This window comes from Scaptodrosophila lebanonensis, unplaced genomic scaffold (assembly GCF_003285725.1).
Source record: "Scaptodrosophila lebanonensis strain 11010-0011.00,11010-0021.00 unplaced genomic scaffold, SlebRS2 tig00000238-arrow-arrow-pilon, whole genome shotgun sequence".
Lineage (NCBI taxonomy): Eukaryota > Metazoa > Arthropoda > Insecta > Diptera > Drosophilidae > Scaptodrosophila > Scaptodrosophila lebanonensis.
In genome coordinates, this window is record NW_022060625.1 from 461,414 (window position 1) to 483,789 (window position 22,376).

Genomic DNA, 22,376 nt, shown 5'->3' on the forward strand with positions numbered 1-22,376 from the left:
CAAAAGTCTTGCACCGGCATACTGGCGGCCATACCGGCCAACGAGCTAAAACACTCGTTCGACATGCTTTTGGATCGTGCAAAAAGCTGTATTGAAGCAGAAGGAGACTATTTTGAATAAAATAAATTGATTTTGCCGAAAAAACCATTTGTTCTGTTTTTTTTTTTAAAGTCCTGTTTACTTTGGAACACACCTTTTATATAGTTTATTAGCAGGTGTTGCCCATCTTTGCTGGACTCTCTGATATATGGGCATTTCTCTGATGTCGAACACGACATTCGTACGCATTCAAAGTGAAAAAAAACATATGCCAAAACATAATTTTGTTTTCACAAAAGGAGAAAGTTATAGCTCTTGACTAGCTCTATTGTTGGTGCTAAGGTGGATTTTGGGGATTGTTTAGTTTTTGAGATAATTTAAAAAAACCAAGGCATTCGCACGCGACATATATAGAAGTCGCTTTTTCGGCGAACAGTTCAAACACTGATTTCAGCGAAACCAGAAGGAAAATTTTAATGCGTATAACTTTAAGATGTTTCGCATTGATGTATCTTAATAATGCTTTTTATTTCATTCAAAAATATTAGGTGGTTTATTTATTATTTAATTTTTAACCCCTGTCGCACGCGACATGTCGCACGCGACATTTTCTTCCATCATACTTTTAATGTTTTTTTTTTTATTTATGTGCAGTTAGAAATACATAAGAAGATTATAAATGATTTTTATATATACTTTTTTTTTCAAAATAAAAATTATAACAAATTTTCTTCAATAAAGAAAAAACAAAAATAAGTACAAGTATATTCATCTACATATATAAGAATACCAGAAACTAACTGAACTTAATAGCATTACTTATGCCAAATATATATTTTTTTAAATGGAATATGCAGTCCTAGCTCCTTCTAACTGATGGAACATTATCATTCTGATAAAAATCATTGATGGCATTAACTGACACTATTTGGCTAGATTGGTTTACGTTTTCGTTTCCTAAATTCTGCTTATACTTTTTGATCAGGACCTCAAAAACTTTAACTCTTTTGTGTATGTTCTTTGGCATCGCTTTTTCCACTTTTTTTTACCGCTTTCGCCAAGGTTTGTCTACATTCGTAAGGTGCGGTTTGACTTTGACGAGCGCCTGATATTTCATTTTCGAAGACTTTTTGGCGTCTCTCTCGTTGGCGTGTGCGATTATATATCCGCCGCTCTTCAATTATTTTTTCTTTACCTTCAGCCTGCTCTTTCCATCTCTTCCTCAAATTGCGCATTCTTTCCTTGTTTTTCAATTTATAATTTTGTAATTTTGCTTCATCATCCTTTAACCTCTCTCTCCACCGTTTGCAGTTAGACTTATTTTTCTCGGCTCCGTTCTTACTCATCTACATTTTAAAAGTGATATTTTGTATGTATATATACAAATAAAGCTGTTTTAGATTTTTTTTGATTTTTTTATTTAGACATTTTGCACTTACGATGTCGCACGCGACAAACTTTAAATAAGTTCTGCGACCAAAGCGTTGATTATTTTCGCCCAAAATTTTTAAAATATTATTTGCAATAAAAAACTGTGTTTGCAGCTAATATTTGACGCTCCTTGTACAAACACCTTTGACGCTCTGATAACAAATGTACTTTTTCGATGTCGCACGCGACATTGAAGTATACCTTAAAGCAGAGTTAAAAATTTACCGTAATTGGCAATCGCATCGTTCCTTTTACATTTTTCTTATATTGCCTAAATAACAAACAATATTTAAAAGAGCAAATATCAACGCATGACGTCTCTCATTAAGAACAGTAATCAAAACAAAAAGTGCAACATATGTGTTCAAAACTTAACTTTTGCAGTTGTTCGACTTTGCATTTGAATTTTTCGAAATGTGTTATGAATAAATGTAAAATTTGATTAGATTAGTTAAATTTGATAGATTCTCTATACAAATATGTTAAAACATCATAATTTTAAGGACTTTGAATTTTTTGGCTGCGGTTGACATTTCTGTGGAAATGCCCATATATATATATATTTGTATATATATACTAGGTTGCCAAATTCTACTAACCCAGTCACCACTGCGGAGCCCTATCCTAACCGGGCCCAAGCTCTGTCCGCAGCTGTATTTGTTGCTGCTTTGACATAATTATGTAACATACACATACATATGTACAAGTACACAAACACGCATAGACACGATTCTGATGTAAATGTCATACATTTACATTTACATCATGCATGTTTGGAATATTTTATATTTAATTTAATTATTTAATTTAATTAATTAAATTTTTTATAAAATTTTTTTTTTTTTGGTACAAGATATTTAAGAGTATAATCTGCTTGACTTTAGCATTCCTTTCGCGTTTTAAATTCACATTTGTGTCTTTTCGTGCCTTATTGAGTAACTACGATCACGCACGAACTCGGAATATGAAACACGTCTCTCGTGTCATTTGTGCAGCGATGAGCCACGATCAAAAAGCACTGACAATGCCCATCTCAATTTGTTAGAGTAAAACTTTCGATAGTTTAATCCACCGATACTATTGATATCGATACATCGAAGTTTGAATGCAATAAACAGAATATCTAAATAATAACATCTTATAATTTATTGAGACCAATTAGAACAAATCATATACATACATATGTACACACAAACATACATACATTTACCCGCAATGCGAATCAGAATATGGTAGAGTTCTGAGTAAATTCTACCGCAAATCGAGCAACGACACACGCACTACCTGTATTTTGTTTTTCCATCAATCTGCTTGTGCGTCTGGCTGGCGACAACTGCATGTATTTTGTTTTTGTAAGTTCGCTCGCGATCGATCTTTTGCTTGTGCGTCTGGGTACACATCGCTGGCGTAGATATTCAAAAAACGTAAACGAAAGAATAAGAACGTGCCAATGACAATCAGGTGCCGTTGTTGCTTTTCGTTTTAAATATTTCATTTATTTTACAATTAAACAGTGTTTGATGGTCCACTGTATATATACAAACATATTCATATCTTCTTCTATATATATATCAAGTAGAGAAGCTAAGGTCGGGTGTCCCGACTGTGAAATACTCTGTACATATGTGTATATATAACTTCCTGTTAAAACGGCCTATCATGATGAAACTTAGACATAGACAACATACAAACTTATAATCAATAACTGAGGGTATTTTTCGAATTTCAATGAACAATTCCAAAACAAGAAAGGAATGCTAAAGTCGAGCAGGCTCAACTCTTAAATACCCTGTACCACCCCACAAAAAAGTAATTTAATTAATTAATTAATTTAATTAATTAACTAAATTAATTTAATTAATTAACTAAATATTAACTAATTAAATATAAAATATTCCATGCATGCATACATACATTTACATTTACATCAGAATCGTGCCTTATGCGTGTTTGTGTACTTGTACATATGTATGTATGTGTGCATTGGGCCTGGTTATATGGCTATAACTTTCTTTCCGATCATTCTATCATAATGAAACTTGGTATACGGATATATAACTACTAACCTAATGTGACTACCAAATTTTAGTTCTCAATTCCAAGAATTACGGGAGTTATAGAAAATTGGTAATAGGGGGGGAGTGGGGGGTTGGATCAGAAAAAATGAACAAACTCGTCCTTTCTCGGTCTCAGGAGAATCTGTATACCAAGTTTGGTTATTCTAGCTCTTATACTTTCGGAGATCCTTGCGTTCATACAGACAGACAGACGGACAGACAGACGGACAGACAGACGGACAGACGGTCAGACGGACAGACGGACATGGCTATATCGACTCGGCTTGTCATGCTGATCAAGAATATATATACTTTGTGGGGTCTACCAAGCCTCCTTCTGTGTGTTCCATGTGCACTCGCACAAAACTAATATACCCTTGTACCCTTTGGGTACAGGGTATAAAAACACGGGAGGGAGAGAAATTCCAAAATGTTTTTTCTGCGATTCACATAAGGCATCTCTGACTAAAAGTTCGTGTCCCTAGCTCTTATAGTGTCCGAGATATGGGCGGTTATTATAATAAGCTTGTGCTTATTAAAAAAACAAGCTGTTTATAATTTACAAGTTTATTAATTATAAGCTTAGTTGTTGTGCGTCTGGTTTATTTGGGTGTTGACGATCAACTGAGGAACGAACTAGGTTCTTCTTGAACTTCGCCTAACCAGTGTTGTTTAACATTTGGCACTTAATGTTCAACACTTATTACATGCTTTTCTCTTTTTTTTCTTTTCTTTTTTTTTAATTAATTAAATTAACTTAACTAACTTAAGACCACTCTATGTCTCTATACCGCTCAGGTGGTCGTACAGATCTGCCACTTCTGGTTCGGTAGCAAGGACTTATAGGTTCTTCGTCGTTTGCCTCCGAACCAGATGCTGTTACAAATTTATCCTCTGATTCACTTGAGTCTGGACTGTCTACAATTATATATTTTTCTTTTATTGTACTATTGTTGTCCCTATTAGATATGTTGTCCTTAGGTTCAACGATTTGTATTTCAGGCCAACTCTGATTATTATTATCGTTTCCAGTGTTATTTGACTTGATATTATTTTCAAAACTTATTTCATTTGTGTTTAAGTCCTTATGAGTGGTCTTAGCAATAAAACGCTGATTGCGTCTATAATGGCTGTTAAATGTATCCTTAATAATATATGAACGGTCATTTACAACTCCCACAATTTTTCCATAATGCCATTCATTACCATTTTTCTTAAAAATAACCACATCGTCAATATTTAATAAAGCTAGTGATTTTGCACTGCGGTCATAATAGTATTTTTGTTTTTCTTTTTTAATTTGTCTTGAATGTCTGTCTCCTTTAAGTTATTCCTAATCAACAACGAATCCGATACTGGGAGTTTGGTCTTGAGTAGTCTGCCAAAAAATAGTTCTGTTGGTGTTAGTTTCATGCTGGCTATTGGAGTTGTATTATATTCAAGTATTCGATATTGAAAATTCTCTACATCCTTAGCTTCATAACATCTTTTTAATATGTTTTTCGCAATCGCCACACCTTTTTCTGCTAGGCCATTACTTTGTGGATACCTGGGGCTTGAAAATTTTAATTGAACATTACTGTTGCTTGAAAAATCTCTGAACTCTGCTGAGCCAAAGGGACTATTATCACTTTTAATGATAGTTGGGTATCCGATTTTATCAAATATTGATGTTAATACTTTGATTATATGACGGTTCCTTTTGATTATTTCTCCTGAATTGTTCACAAACACTGCACGATTCTATAAGTTCTTTTATTTGTTTGTTCATACCAGGCCAATAATAAAGCATTCTTGCACGTGAGAGTGTTTTCTCTATGCCTAGATGAGGTTCATGCAACCATTGGGAAACTTTGTGTTGCATTTTGCAGGGTATGACAACCCTGTGATTCCAAAACAATAACCCACTTTCAAACTGTAATTCAGATTTGATAGCGTGAAACTGCTTGCCCAGGTCATCAAGATGATGGTATCCTGGCCGTTAGCCACAAATGAGCAGATACGTTAATATTTTTCATCTTCCTCTAATCCCTTTTCATAAAGATCATAATTATCCTTGGTTACACAAACTGACTTTATAACCGAGTGAATAACCCCTGATAACCCTTCAATCTCAGATATGTCTGGCAATTGAGCACGAGATAAGCAATCTGCCACAAGCATTTCTTTACCTGGATTAGAAGCAATAGTCATTTTTGCATATTTCAATAAGAACATAAACATTCGTTGAAGTCGCATGGTAACATCGTCAATATCCTTCTTAACCAATGTCTCTAATGGTTTATGGTCACTCTCAACAGTGAATTCGCGCCCATATAAAAAGAAATGAAACCGCTGGCATGCAAACACAACTGCTAATAGTTCTTTTTCCAGCTGGCACCATTTTTGCTCACTGCCACTGAGAGTTCGTGAAGCGAACTCCACAGGGTGTCCATTTTGCACTATTACACAGCCCAGTCCGTCTTTGGATGCATCTGTTTGTACAATCACTGGGAGTTTCGGATCATATATAGCCAAAACTGGCTCTTCCGTTACAATGGCTAATAGGTTATTAAATTCTTTTTCATGTTCTGCAGTCCAATTGAAATCCGTATCGTTTTTTGTCAAGTTTCGCAAATTAGCCGATTGCCTTGAGAGATTCGGAATGTATCTGGCTATACTTCAGAAGGCCGAAAAATCTCAAAACATCTGATTTATTCTGAGGCTTCCTTATTTTGAGAATTGCATCCCTGTATTTAACCTGCGGCTTTATTTTTCCCTCCGATATAACGTTTCCCATGAACTTGATTTCAGTACAAGAATACTGAATTTTGTCTGGATTAAATTATACGTCATTTATACGTGCCCTCTCCATAATCAATCGGACAATCTGATCATGTTCTTCCTTACTTTCTGCACAGATGGCTAAATCGTTAAAGTATACCATAACTCCTGGTAAATCCCCGAAAATATTGACCATTTTCCGTTGAAACATTTCCGGTGCACAATTGAGACCGAATGGTACACGTTTAAATCTGAAACTCCCAAAAGGAGTCATAAAGGTTGTCAAATCCGAGCTTGCTTTATCTAATTCCATGTGCCAAAACCCACTGCTTAAGTCAAATACCGAAAAAATCCGTTGACCCACTAATTTTCTTGTTAGGTCATCAATGGTGGGAATGAGGAAATGCTCTCGCTTAATACATAAATTTAGTGGCTTGGGATCAAGACAAATTCGAAGTTTTCCACATGGTTTTTATAGCCTGTACCCAAAGGGTGAAAGGCTATACTAGTTCAATTATTTGCAAGTTGTTCACCCAATCGGTAGGATATTCCACTTTTGATATAATATCGTTTTCCAGCATTGTGTCTAGTTCTGCTTTTAATTTGTCTGTTAATGAGTTCGGTATCCGTTTCTTATAATGAAGCACTGGCTTAGCATTTTCAGTTAATTGAATTCTTACAGTTCCTGGAAACTTTCCGATTCCGTTAAAAACATTCCTATACGTATTTACAAAAGACTCCCTATTTTCATACTGATGTTTAATACTATTTACATCCATTCGTTTCATTAATCCTAACTCTTCACACGTTTCTAACCCTAATATCGGCTCACAGTTATCGGCTACAATTATAAACTTAATCATTTGCTCAATTTCTAGTTTTAAATCATAACATTGTAGCTGTACTGCTCCATATACTTTTATCTTGTTGCCATTATAATCCAAAACCAACATTTCATTCAATTCATAATTAAGCTTAAGATTATTTTCCTTTTTAAGTTTTTCAAGTAGATTTCTTTGAATGCAGTTTACATCGGATCCGCTGTCTAGCTTAAATGTAACTATCTGTCCGCCTATCTGATAGTCTTTGGTCCACCTCTTGTGTTTTACTCCGATTGAATTTATTCTAAAAGAATACCCGTTGATTAATAAACCCGTTGCTTTTGTTACCTTGTGAATTATTGCTACTAGAGCCTGCCATACCTCCTTCGTTCTTGTTTTCCTTCTGGCTTGCTGTCTTCACGCCCATGGTTTGAGATTTCTGCTTTCGGCACATCCTTTGGAAATGACCCTTTTTTGCACAACGATGACACGTTATGTCCTTTGCTTTGCATTCGTCTTTGTGACCAAATTTTCATGGTCCCCCGCAGTTGAAGCAAACTCTATTAATCGCATTAATTACAGGTCCGTCGTCTTTGATGATATTAACCGACTGGTTTCCTTCCAGTATTCCTTTAGTGATAGAGGCTGCTTCAGGTGCTTTGCAAGTATCAATGACTTTTGACAAATGTTCATCACGCCCGTCCAGAAGTTTCAGTTGTAGTTTTTTGTCATGCACTCCGATAATACCGTCACGCAGCATTCGGTTTTCGTATGATTTGCCACACTCACATACGAATTCACAATGATGTAGCTGTTCCCGCAAGTTTGTTTCAAATTCACTAAAAGGTTGACGCTCTTTTTGTGTAATCATGTTGAATTTGTAAGACTCCATTGCATTATTTCGTTGTGGTAGGCAAAATTCATCAAACTTTTTAAGCACCTCCTCCATTGTGCGTTGCTGAACACTGCTTTCCGTTGTTACTGTTCCAAGCATAGAATTCTGTGTACCATCATTCGGGTACATTGTGTTGTAGATTTGTGTACCTTTTCTTCCCACTAGCCACAAGAAGTTTGCAAGTTTTCTCTTTTCCGGTTCCGTTGATTTGCCAGTCGCCATCAAGTACATTAAGAACTCCTGTTTCCATCTTGGCCATTCCGTTAATAAATTGCTACAATCCAGCTCTTTTTTTTTTTTTTTTGATTTAGGTTACTTTGCACAGTTTAATGCAAAGAATTATTTGGCCGTCCACGTTGGTTACGAGGAAAACGCCATCACCAATTGTGTTTTTAGTACGATGTTAACATTTAAATATTAGACTTAATTGTGTTTAGAAATTGTGTGATTGATTTGTATGAGCTGGTATTTTCGTTAGCAAAAAAGTTATAAATGCTGTTGTACTTTAGCAGTGTTGGGAATTGCTGTCTTGTAGTGGTATATTTTATACAGCTGAAGATTATATGCGAGGCGTTTTCCACCACTTCACATGCGTCACATGTGTTGCAGTTTATCACCTTCATTTTGGCTAGTGTTGCTTTATCAAAGCAGTGGCCTGATAAGAGCCTGTTTATTTGTTTACATTCTGCGCTTGAGAGCTCGCCTTTATATTGATGAAACCAAGGTATTTTCACGAGGCTGGGGAAAAGTGCGGTGTAACCTCTATTTCTGTTGGCTGCGAAGTTCCAGTATTCTGTTTCCCATTGGTTTTGGATTAGTTTGCGGATTGAGTTGATAGCGTCGTTGACTGACCATCTCATTATTATAAATGATCCATGAAAGGGGGCCACTTTTGCGGCGGCATCTACCAAAGAGTTTTGGGGAATGTCTTTATGACCAGGTATGTAGTGGATCTCAACGGAGCGGATTTGATTATTCTCTTTTATTTTCAGTAGGATGGTTTTGGCAATGTAGCTGGGTTGAATGGATTTCTGAAGGGCCTGAATGCCGCTGCGGCTGTCTGTAAGGATGGCTATATTTGAATAATTGTGAGATATGGCATGATCTAAGGCTTTGTCTATTGCAATCAGTTCTGCAGTGAGCGACGATGTAATTTTGTTGGTATAGAAACTGTCGATGAACTTGGAGTTATTGTGGAGGAATGCAGCGCTGGAGTGAGTATTAGTTACTGAACCGTCTGTGAAGAAAACTTCAAAATTCCTTTTTTGGAGGCCTTCTAGTTTTTCTTGGAATAGCTGATGGATTATGTTCGGATTCGCTTGATGTTTGTTTGTTGCCGATCCTTTAAAGAAGTTTGTGTCCGTGCAGAGCTTGAAGCAGTAGATATATGTGTTGTCGTGGAGTTGGATATGGTTTAGAATATGTGAAAATTCGTTGTATATTTTTGCATAGTTTGTATTGCATGATGAATTGTGAAGTAAAGTTTTGCTAGCCGGTAAATTGTACGCGAAGACTTTGACCAGTTCTTTGGCTGTTAAGAATTTCATTCTGTATTTTGGGGGCAGCTCTGCTGCTAGGTGGTAGATGATATTGATTGGAGTTGATTTAATCAACCCCAGTGCTCTTCTTAGATGAAAGTTCGTGTGTACGGCGATCTTGTCTGTAGCTTTTTTCGAGAGGTTGCTGAAGGATGAGCAAGCGTATTCCAACTTTGATCTTATGAATGTTCTTTTACAGAACCGCGTTTGGGATTCACCCCAAATTGGCATCCGTTCAACAACCTTAGAAAGGCGCATGACTTGTTGGAGTTTGAGATGACTTGAGTTATGTGGGAAATTGGGGAATTGTTTGCTGAAACGAATCTTCCCAAGTATTTTATTTGGTGAACTTCTTTTAAAGGTTCTCCTGCGTGTGAGATGTTTAAAAGATGTCTGCGAGAGTTGAAGTGTATGATGTTGGATTTGTTTGGGTTAAATGAGAGGTTAATTTTTTTGCATTCCTGTACAAAGGTTGAGATTTTTTCCTCTAAGAGATTTCGTGCTACGATGAAGTTCGGGTGGAAGCATAGGAAAAAGAAGTCGTCAGCAAATTGAAATAAAATGCAGTTTGAATCTGTTATTCTGTGCAGGTCCTTTGTGTAGAGGTTGAAAAGAGTTGGACTGAGACAGCTGCCTTGACTGACTCCTCTGTTGATTGTAGTGCTGCTGTCACCAAGAATTAAAATTCTTTTTTGAAGGAACCCTATGATCCAGGCTATAATGTGAGGATTGAAGTTCATTTTTTGCAATTTATTGGATAGAATGGAGATATCCACGCAGTCAAATGCCTTCTGAAGATCAACGCATGCAGCCACCACTTGGTAACCTTTTTGTTTGAGGTCTGATGTTATGTTTATTAGGTCGTTAATGCATTGTGATGTTGAGTGGTTTTTTCGGAAGGCGTAGGATCTTTTAGGGAAAAGGTTCAATGAGTTAATGTGTTCGTCTATTTGGAACTTTATAAGTCCTTCCAGTGACTTTAGGAGAACGCTGAGTAGGCAAATGGGTCTATAATTTTTGACGCTTGATTGGTCCAAGCTTTTCTTCGGGATTGGTACTATTTTGATTTTTCTCCATTCCTCTGGAATATCACCCTTCAGCCATGTTTTGTTTATAATGTTGAATATATCTTTCTTTTTTTCGGAGGTTAGAGATTGAAGAAGTTTGTAGGACACCCCATCCAGGCCTTTTGCGGATTCTGGATTTTTATTGTTTAGGAAAAAAAGGAAGTCTTCAAAAAGCAGGGGAGTGGGAGGGGTCTCGCTCAGATGGAGATTTGCTGGATTAAACTGTGTAGTGTTGCTTGTGATAGTTGGAATATTTTTCAAAAGCTTGAGGAAAGATTCGTTATCATCTTTGGACCAGCTGTTACCAACTTTCTTGATTTGTTTGTAGCTTTTCAGGTTTTTTAGTTTATTCCACATAATCTGTGGAGAATCAGAGAGCTCTTGAAGGAAGTTGCTGAAATTTTTCTTTTTACAGATATTTATATGTTTCTCCAGGTTTTTTTCTGCTTCGATAAGAAGTCTGGCGTCGGTGAACTTTTTAGTTAAATAAAATTTTTTCCTGCAAGCATTTCTGATTCTGAAGAGTTTTTCGGCCTCTGGGTTCCACCATTTTTTTGGGGTATATCTATTGTTAGTTGGAATTGTGATGGTATTTTGAATTTGTATTTTTTTTAAATCTGAATGTAGTTTGTTGAGATTGGAGAAGTTAAGTTGTCCAAAGTCCTTGGATAATTTATTGTATAGAGTTTTTTTGGTTAGAACGTTGATATGAGTAGAATTAATTTCAATGAGTATTGGGAAGTGATTGTTATTCGTTAGTTTGTTATTGGAGGTTTGCCAGGAAATATGTAGATTTGTAGCGTTGGAGAAAGTGAGGTCAAGGAAGGAAAACTGTACTGGGCTATGTGAGTAGGTGGGTGATCCGTCATTTAAGCATATGAATTTGTTGTCAATCATGGCTCTTTCTATTGTATGACCTTTGGCGTCTGTGGATGAAGTTCCCCATATGGTAGATTTAGCATTAAAATCTCCTCCTATTATTGATGGATGTGTTAGAGAGGCGCTTATAGCAAATAGTTCTTTTATACCAGTTTTGAAGGTGATGAGATTAGTGGAAGGGGGGGAATAGGCACTGAAAATGTTGATGTTGTTGGAGAGGTTTAAAGTTTGAATTCCTATTGCTTCTATTGAACATTTGAGATTTAGCAGTTTAAATTTAATATGTTTTTTAATGTATATACCAACTCCTCCGTATCCATCATCTCGTGTCTTACAGAAAAAGTTAAAATCGGCCAAACTGCTGGATGAATTATCTTTAATCCAAATTTCTGATAAGATCGCTATGTCAATGTTGTTGTTAACGAGATACATTTCCAGAATATTTTTATTGTTTTTACTTATTAAACTCTGAATATTTAATTGTAAGATTTTCATGGTGTATTTGTGGTTGAGAATGGAAGTATTTGGTCGTTTATTTTGGCTGCATCTATTTTTGCGTTAGCGTAATTGAGTTGATCTCTTAATTTTAACAGAAAGGTTTTGGTGTCGGCCTCTTCGAAATTGTTATTTTGTTTGCCGATGAATGCCGAAAGTTGAAGTAACACCTGTGTTAGTTCTTTCTCGGCAATTTGTTCGGGATATTTTATGGGGATGATAGTTTGTGATAGTTTGCCTCCATTCATTCATGGTGGCAAGAGCTTTTTCGTTTTTCCTAATTTTGTTTTTATTGTTTTTTACAGTATTGGCGAAGGAAGTTGGGGAGTGGATTTCTCTGGCAGCCTCTTTGTTGCTGTCATAAGTATTAGTTACAATTGAGTTGGACCATATAGGTTTGGGAAAGGCCTGTTCATTTAGGTGGTCGGGAGCTTCTTTATGAAAAAGGGATGGATATTTAGCACGCACTTCTTGTCTTGATAGATTTTCTAGTGCCATACATTTTTGGATGGCAAATGCCTTCTTTCTGGCTGGGCAGCTGGTATGGATTGCAGTGTGTTCCCCCTTGCAGTTGCAGCATCTTGTGTCAGTACATACAATGTCCTTGCCGTGGCTTTCCCCACACTTAATACACTTTGCTTGGCTGCATTTGCAGTGCTGTGCAAAGTGGCCAAATCTGAAGCAGCGGTAGCATTGTGAGAAAGGAATGAAGGGGTGTACTTTGACTTTGGTGTACATAAAACTTACTTCATTCGGAATTTGATTTCCTAGAAAGAAGAGTTTCACTCTGTTTGTGGGGACGAGAAGTTCTTTGTTGTCTTTGTCTTTTCTCATTATTCTGAAAATTTCAATAATTTGGATGGGCGAAGAGATAAATTCTTTTAGGTCGACATCATTGAAATTAGTAGGGACTCCAAAAATTAACCCTGCTTTACAGATAAAATGTTTGAAAATTTTTGGATCATAGCCTTCTGCTCTTAAGCGAACGTCTTTTTGAAGGGCGTTTGCACCTTCTGCAGAGCTACACGTGATTTTGCATCTGCCAAATCCTATTTTACTGATATCGACAATTCCATTAAGATTAAGTTTATGTATAACTGCCGATAAGCTGATAGCATTTATCGGTGCCCTTTCCGTGCCCGTTTGACGTTTGTCAACATAGACTATGAAAGCACCTTTATGTGCTGAGTCATATTCATACCTGACAATAGGATTTTGAGATTTTTCTTGATTCATTGATTCATTTTCTTGACTATTTTCCTCAATAACCTCCATGCTTAATTGTTTGGTCGGTTCGATACTTTTAATTGACTTCTTAAGTTCGTTGATAGAAGGATAATTTGCCTGTTTGGATAAGCCTAGTGGTTTGGTAGTGATTTTGGATTTGCTGACGCCCCCGGGAGGGGGGCGCTTGGTTGCCATTTTTCTTTTTAACTTGTTTCTTGATTCCGTGATTTTCAATTTTTGACTTCGGGATGGAAAATTAAAATTGGAAGGAGAAAGAAAGAAAAAAAAAAAAAAAAGAGATGTCAAAAGTGACGGTTGAATGGGGTAAGCAGTCTTTTTTTCCAAATTACGACCTCTCGGCTCGGATGATGAAAAGCGACTCCATCCAGCTCTTTTATTGCCCGCTCACTTGTCCCCATTGTTTACAATTTGTTTTGATTTTCCGATTATTTTAATTCCAATTTTTCTTATTTCGTTCCGATGCTTCCTGATGATTTCGATGCTTATCGCTTTTTTCGATTATTATTGGATTCCACTACTACAGCTGTTTTTCCAATTCTATTGAATTTTACCGCGTGCTTTATGATTCAGCTTTTGCTTCCAGTTCCGCTGAAGTTCGCTGCTTGCAGTCTTTCCTTTATGAAATTTTCAATTTTAATATCGTTGCTTTGATATACTTTCATGCGTCTCAGCGTTTATCCCACTTCTGACACCATGTAATAAGCTTGTGCTTATTAATAAAACAAGCTGTTTATAATTTACAAGTTTATTAATTATAAGCTTAGTTGTTGTGCGTCTGGTTTATTTGGTGGTTGACGATCAACTGAGGAACGAACTAGGTTCTTCTTTTAACTTCGCCTAACCAGTGTTGTTTAACATTTGGCACTTAATGTTCAACACTTATTACAGTTATAAGAATGGAAAATCGGAAAACCCCCCATAGGGGGGAAGTGGGGGGAAAATCGAAAAAATAAAACAAACTTGCACAGCGTACACACATAACGCATCCTTGCGTCTCGAGCTCTTATAGTCTCTGAGATCCAGGTGTTCATACTGACAGACGGACAGACAGACAGTGCTAGATCGACTCGTCTTGTCATGCTGATCAATAATATATATACTTTCTGGGGTCTGCCACGCCTCCTTATACCTGTTACATTTTTCAGCTCTCGCAAACCTAGTATACTCTTGTACATTTCATGTACAAAGTATAAACAAGAGAGAACGCTATAGTCGATCAAGCCCGACAGTAAAATAGCCTGTACTCTCCACAAAAAAGGAAAATTAAAAAAAAATTAAATGATTAAAAAAATTGAATTAATTAATTAATTCAATTAAATCAGAAGACATATTTATGTTCAGTTTTAATAGCATACATTTACATAAGAAGCGTGTTATATGCCTTCTGTTGTTGTTTGTATTTGCTGTTTTTTCGCATTACCTAAAAGTTCATCTTAGTGCCGCTCAGTTTCTTTGCTCAATTTTTGCTTACAGCATTCTTCTTAAGCTTTGCGCCAACTACGTTATTTAGGTCATTCATCCTTATATTTATTCTGCCCACAATGTTTTGCTGCAACAAGTCTTGCACAGTTAAAGATGCAATTGATTCTGATCAACTTCGGTTTGTTAACTGTTGGTTGTGCGAGAACTTTATGCATATTAAATGTGCAGGATTAAGTGGGCGTGACCTCGACAAAGTTTACTCACCTAAAAAAGGCTGTGGTGGTTTGAGGTGGTCATGCCCTGTATGCAATGGCATCCAATTTAATTTCTCACGTATGTATAATAATGTGCGAAATAAATTTTTGAAATTGCAAAAGTTAACTAAGCAACTTTTAACTGAGTTCGACTCTGGAGAACAGTTGCTAAGTCAATATAAGTTTGTGTCTCCGCCCAAACGTAGTTTAGAGCCTCAATTTCTTGAGATACCGCATTGCTCGGCGCCGTCAACCTCAATACGCCCAAGTTCTCCAGTAGATCTTGATCTATCGCCAACAATATCGTTATCTGCTTCCCCTGGAAATATTTTTGAAATTTCCCCTGTGCCTTCTCCTGCTCAGGTCACCTTAGCCCCTTTGATCGAACCTCCTGCAGTAAGCAAGATAGTAGTGGCCTCGAAAGCTTCTAAGAAAGCTTTCTCCATAAAATTTTCTGCAATTTCCCCCGCAGTCTCATCACGTGCTGCAGATTGTGCGTCAGTTGCTGCTCTGCCTCAGCCCCCGGCTCTTACTGTTATAGCTCCCAGAAGGCAAGTTTTTGTATCAATCTATCAATCTTTTATAATTATTTGTGACCCAAAATTTTGGCCTCCACATATGATTGTTCATGAGTTTAGGCAGAAAAAACGAGCTTTGTCACTGCCTGTTGATTTACAGTCTAATATTTTTTCTTCGAAACCAACGTCAAGTATGGCTTCAAAAAACTAGACTCGCGACCTTTTTCGCTTAATATTCTGTATCAGAATGTTAGGGGTCTTTTGTCCAAGCTCGGAAATTTATTTCTGAGCAGTTTTTCTTTTGATTCTAATATTATTGCGTTTTCAGAAACGTGGTTAAGTCCTTCGATTTCTGATAATGAAATTTTATCAGATGACTTTTGTATTTTTCGTTATGATCGTCCGAGTCGTCGAGCTGGAGGGGTACTGTTTGCAGTCAAATACAACCTTCGGTCGGAAATCATTGATGGTGATGTGCCAAATGATGTTGAATTTGTTGCTGTTAAAGTAACTTTTCCGTCTTTTGCTCTTTACATCACATGCTCGTATATACCTCCCTCTTCCAATATTCAAGTTTATATGCAACATATAACTTGTATTAAAGCAATTTCCACTCATCTCCGTGACAAAGATGCGTTTATTGTGTTAGGTGATTTTAATTTACCTAACATAGAATGGTCATTTTTCAATGAGTCCAAGTATTTGGTGCCCTCAACAGAACATGAATTTTTGGATTGCCTGTTGGACCTTTCTTTGTTTCAAATTAATTCTATACCTAATCACCTCAGCAAAATGCTTGATCGCGTCTATGTCACTGACCCTAGTAGCGCAGTAGTCTCTAGGTCTTTACCCCTGTCAGTGCCTGAAGATACTTACCACCCTACTTTACAAATCTCCCTATCATTTTCAAATCACACCTTTATTCCTACACTTTATTGTAATAAAACACGTCGTTGCTTTCGCAAAGGAAATTTTTCTTTGCTTAACGAACTTATTTTAGCAACTAATTGGTCCTTTTTGTATAGTACGGTTGATATCAACATAGCCGTCAAGTTTTTCTATGACACTGTTAATGCTCTTTTTGATGTCTGTATCCCAAATAGTGTCATATCGTCTGCGTCATCAAAACCTCCTTGGTTTTCACCAAGACTTTCAAACTTAAAAAATGTTAAATCTAGATGCTTTAAAAAGTATAAGCAGTCGGGCCTATCTATTGACTTCTATAAATACTCTTTAGCGAAATCGAATTTTGTTCTTCTTAATTCACTATGTTACAATAATTACCTTGCCCGATGCAAGATGCAATTTGCACAGGACCCTAAACAATTCTATAAGTTCGTTAAGTCTAAACGTAAAACTGCTTCTCTACCTTCATCATTTTTCCTTGGTGACAAAAAAGCCAGCAATGATTCTGAAGCTGCTGACTTGTTTGCCAACTTCTTCCAGTCAACTTATTCCTCTGTCTCTATTAGTAGTTCCTCCTATCTTTATAGCATATCATCTTCCTACACTATTTACGCTCCCATAATTACTGATAACTGTCTACTTTCTGCTATCAAATCTTTAAAATCTTCATACTCTCCTGGAGCAGACAACATTCCTAGTTGTGTTCTCAAGGAGTGTTCTAGTTCCCTATTACAGCCATTACTTAAAATCTTTAATCTGTCACTTGGTTCCTCAATCTTTCCAACTATTTGGAGAGAATCTTTTATTATTCCTCTTCATAAAAAGGGTGGTAAGTCGGATATTTCAAACTAAAGAGGAATTGCAAAGTTGTCTGCCATACCGAAATTTTTTGGAAAAATAGTTTGCAGCACTTTGCAGCACATGGTCAACATGGTTTCATAAAGAGACCAATTTGCTGGAATTTACTTCTTTGGTAAATGAAGCATTTACTCTAAAAATGCAGACTGATGTCGTTTACACTGACTTCAGTAAAGCATTTGACTCTGTGAACCATGATCTTCTGCTCTTTAAGCTAAGTCGTATAGGATTTCCCTCCGCTTTTCGGTGTTGGATTTCGTCTTATCTAAAAGACAGATCCCAACGGATCTTGCTTAGGTCGCACATTTCTAAGCCTGTGTTTGCATCATCAGGTGTGCCTCAAGGTAGCCATCTTGGCCCCTTACTTTTTACATTATTTATTAATGACCTCCCCGCTACCTTGTCACACTCTCATATTCTTATGTATGCTGATGATGCGAAACTAATTCTGACCTACAAAGACCCTTCTCATTTTCATCGCCTGCAGGATGATCTGAACTGCATGCAATCTTGGTGCTTAGCTAACCACTTGTACCTCAATTGCTCTAAATGTAAGTTCATGACATTTCACCGAACCTTGCCTTATTTAGGGACGTATACGATTGACAATGTGCCATTGCAACGTATATCGACTGTTCAAGACCTTGGGGTTATTTTTGATTCCAAATTGAACTTTAACCTTCACATATCTAGTATTGTCAATAAGGCCAAGGGATTACTTGGATTCATTAAACGTTGGTCCAAGGAATTTAATGACCCTTATACCACTAAGCTTCTTTACACTGCTCTAGTACGCCCTGTGCTTGAATACTGCTCATGCGTTTGGTCTCCGCAGTATAGAAAGCATCAGGAAAGTATTGAGTCTGTTCAGAAGCAATTCCTTCTCTTTGCTTTACGTGGTTTAAGCTGGGATCCCAATCTCTGCTTGTCATCGTACTCTAGTAGACTGATGCTTATAAACCTTCCTTCCTTAGTACATCGTAGGACTGTTCTTGGAGTAGTTTTTCTCCACAAATTGGTTATTGGTGAGGTTGACTCCTCTTCCCTCTTAGGTCGCCTTAATTTTTCAGTTCCTTATAGACCAACAAGGAATTATTTGCCGCTTATATTGGCCAGATGCACAACCGATTACGCTTTGCACAATCGTTTTCGGGTCATGTGCAGACATTATAATGATCTTTCACATTTACTTTCGACAGGGCTCTCTCTCTGTTCTATCAAATCTATTCTTTATAATTATCTTCGGGGAAATCTCTGACCACTTACTGCTGTGAGTTGGGGCATAGCTTGCCAGACTGGCATTTAAAATTTCCCCCACCGGGTTGGAGATTTCCCTCTTTTTCTTTTCGTCTCTCTTTCTACCTTTCCCTTTTTCTGTTTCTCTGTCTCTCCTTTCTTCTTTCTTTTTCTCTTTCTCGTTCTACTTCGTACTTTTTCTAATTAGTTGTTAAATAGAATTAATTTTTCACCTTTATCTACTTTTTGCATAGTTTTTTAGGTCTTTAATGTCTCTGACCGCATATGGCTGTGAATCGGGGCATAGCTGGCCAATTGGCAAATAAAATTCCCCCAACGTGTCGGAGGCATTAATAGAGGTCATTGTACAGCTTTGTGTTAGGCTTTCTTATCTTTTATTTTGTTTAGTTTAATTTGTTATATTAAGTTTTATAATATAAACGACAGTAGTATTGTTGATATTTTGAATAAAATAAAATATATGCAGCACAAAGTTGAACCAAAGCAGCAACAACAACAACAGCTGCGGGCAGCGCTGCAAGCTGAGCATGGGCAGCGATTGTATTTATGATTATAACTTTCTTCATAATTGACCTATCATGATGACACTTGCATTACGGATAAATAACCACGAACTGGATGTATATGCCAAATTTGATTTCAAAATTCCAAGAATTACCGGAGTTAGGAAAAACACGAATTGCGGGGGAGTTGGGGGGTGTATCAGAAAGAAAAAAACACAAACTCGATCTGCCTGGGGCTTAGGGGAACCTGAATGCAAAGTTTGGTTATCCTAGCTATTGTACTTGCTGAGATCGTTGCGCTCATACAGACAGACGGATGGACGGACAGACGGACATAGCTATATCGACTTGTCTTGTCATCCTGATCAATAATATATATACTTTGTGGGGTCTGCCACGCCTTCTTCTGTGTGATACATACATTCGCACAAAACTAATATAGCCTTTTACCCTCTTGGTATTCGAACTCACGTAAAGGGTGTATAATTGCACATTTACATAGCAATTGCGTCTATGTGAGTGTATGTATGTTTATGCGCGTCTATTCGTGTCTGTGTAAGCATGTTTGCAGTCAACAAAAGCACCAACATCAACAACAGCTGCGGGCAGCAAATATATTTATGGCTATAACTTCTTGTTAAATCGGTCTATCATACAAGGTGTGTTCCAAAGTAAACAGGACTTTTGAAAAAAAACAGAACAAATGGTTTTTTCGGCAAAATCAATTTATTTTATTCAAAATAGTCTCCTGCTTCAATACAGCTTTTTGCACGATCCAAAAGCATGTCGAACGAGTGTTTTAGCTCATTGGACGGTATGGCCGCCAGTATGCCGGTGCAAGCCTTTTGAATGGCCTCTACGTCTTCATAACGCTTTCCTTTCATGGGAAAATGCATTTTTCCGAAAAGGTAGAAGTCGCACGGTGCCATATCAGGTGAATACGGCGAGTGGTTAATGGTTAAAATGTGATTTTTGGTCAAATAATCGGTCACAAGCGTCGATCGATGAGACGGCGGATTATCGTACAACAAATGCCAACTTTCAGCTTCGCGATATTCGGGCCGAACACGTCGAATACGGCGCACCAACCGCTTCAAAACTCTGGGATCATATTGGAAACACCACGTTTCGTCACCAGTCACACTATTGTAAAGGAAGTTTTTGTCCTTTTTGACCTCTTTAATGATGTGCTTTGAATGTTGGATTCTGAGCAATTTTTGGTCGTCAGTCTATTTGTGCGGAACAAACCGTGCACCTTTCGTAAGCCCAAATGTTTTCATTTGGCAGAAATTATATTTATGGCTATAACTTCCTGTTAAATCGGTCTATAATAATCATCACAATCACTAACTGGATGTGACTACCAAATTTGAGTTCGAAATTCCAAGTATTACGGGAGTAATGGAAAAAAGAAGAATTGCGGGGGAGTGGGGGTGCATCGGGAAACAAACTCGGACGTAGGAGGATATCGATACCAAGTTGGGTTGTAGTAGCTCTTATACTTTCTGACATCATTGCGTTCATACAGACAGACGGACGGGCTATATCGACTCGTCTTGTCATCCTTGTCAATAATATATATACTGATGGGTCTGCCACGCCTCCTTCTGCGTGTTACATACATTCGAACAAAGTTAATATAGTCTTTTACCCTTTTGGTACAGGCTATAAATACTCACACAAAACCTCGCATAATAATAAGTCGTGTTGTCTGGGGATAAGGGGAGTCTCCATACTAATTTTGCTATTTATCCATGCGTTCAATCAGACAGATGGACGGACAGTCGAAATTGGCTGTATAGATTTCTCTCGTCATAATGATACATATACCTATTACTGCACCGTAAATAAGAGTTAATAACATAAGTACTAATGCGCTTTTTCAATATTTTTGCAGGAGTAATGTTCAATTATATGATAAAACAATTAGAAAGGTGGATGCAACACGTTTTGTTCGGTATTTTTTTATCCATGGTCATCTACAGTTTTTTATTATTTTCACCCTTGGCTTATGGAATGAATGGACCCTTTGCTAATGAACCTAACTCGACTATGCACAGCCTTAAGTGGCTTTCTTCGTGGGAGTTCTAAGTAAAATAATTATTATATTATATTATATTATGTATGTTTGGTCCAGCAGTCAACGCATCATAAATCATAAAATTGTAACTTAAAGTTTGAGTAGCATTGCTCTGCGCAGCATGAGTGTTTCTTAACGTAGTTATCACACCACACTTGTTTGTTTGTACGCACTCAGCTACTTTCGTTGTTCTTTCTTTTGCTCATTTGCCTTCTGCACAGATTTAATTATGCTGCTGCAGTTTGTGCACAGTCAGTTGATATTTCGTCTTCAAAGAAGCAAGTTGCTATTTCGTCGTTTTGGAAGTCAGCTGTCGTTGCTACTTCACCTATTTCTTTGAACAGTATCGAACTCGGCAGCGCGTGGCAATACCCTTTTCGTTTTCGTATATGTATATTGTGTCTGGCTCGAGCGCACGGCCATCGAAGGGCCGCTTGCATCGCACACAATATAAAACATTTAATAAACGCGCCTGCAACCGCATTTGAATTTTGAACATTTCGTGTTATTATTTTCGAAGGAACTAAATACCTGCAGAAAAAGCTCTGTAGGTCAACATTTCTGGTGACCCCGACGTGATCAATACTCTATCGTCGGTTAGGAGAGAGTATTAAAATATCGTGCAAATGTGTTTAAAGTGCACATAGTTGTGTTCGTGAACGTGTCAGGCGATTGCATATGTACATGCTTACACTGCTACACACTCGCCTATATACATCCGCATATACATACATACAGTTAGTTTTGGTTGCTAGACTGTACAAGGTGACGCGTTACGGCGCTTTGATTTCGGTACTTGCATACATACATATATGTACGCATTCGCTCATGCATATATACGTGTGTGCATATACATAAGCGCGGACAGTTACTTTTCGCGCGCGCCTGTACTTTGGCGCGCAGTCGACAGACAGTTATCTTTCTTGCGCTTGCTTTGTTCTTTGTATTCGGCACTCAATACAGGGTGATTTTTTGTGTTGTGCAATATGGCAAACGAGGAATCTTTTACCACGCCGCCGGCTGCTGCTAATAAATTGCAATTCTACAAGCGCAAGGTAGAGTCAATTTATCAACATGTGCAAGAGAAGCATAGTGCCGTGGACGGTGATAAAATTAATATTTTGAGCTGTGACGAATTGGCTACCTATCACAATATTCTCGATGAATTGCGGTCGTCATTTAATTTAGTGCATGATGAGCTGGAGGAATTGTGTTTCGATGAAATTGGCAGTCAATTGCGAAAGGACTTTTGTGAATTAGTGGCAAGTTTGCAGACTTGAATCAAATCTCAAATTCGTCTACGCAACTCTCAGTTGCCCACCTGTTCAACTCTACGGCCGGAAAC

General features: G+C 37.3%; 1 protein-coding gene and 2 long non-coding RNA genes across 4 annotated transcripts in view; 2 read left to right on the plus strand and 1 right to left on the minus strand.

Annotated features, from left to right (window-relative positions):
• Positions 1 to 21,527, plus strand: part of LOC115630051 (protein O-mannosyl-transferase 2) — a 43,270-nt gene extending 21,743 nt beyond the window's left edge. Inside the window, exon 12 of the mRNA XM_030526683.1 lies at positions 20,849 to 21,527. Coding sequence (XP_030382543.1) covers positions 20,849 to 21,042 — 194 coding nt within the window. The 3' untranslated portion in view covers positions 21,043 to 21,527. The remainder of the gene's footprint in view (positions 1 to 20,848) is intronic.
• On the minus strand, positions 4,079 to 8,643 carry LOC115630054. The gene is made up of 2 exons (XR_003995984.1): positions 7,493 to 8,643; positions 4,079 to 7,415 (listed from the first exon to the last, which is right to left on the minus strand). It is a non-coding gene; the product is annotated as an uncharacterized LOC115630054 (long non-coding RNA).
• Positions 8,636 to 9,517, plus strand: LOC115630053. 2 transcript variants are annotated; one of them, XR_003995982.1, is made up of 2 exons: positions 8,636 to 9,220; positions 9,278 to 9,517. It is a non-coding gene; the product is annotated as an uncharacterized LOC115630053 (long non-coding RNA). The 2 variants fall into 2 exon arrangements; XR_003995983.1 differs by having other exon boundaries at positions 9,287 to 9,517.
• Positions 21,528 to 22,376: the final 849 nt, after the last annotated feature.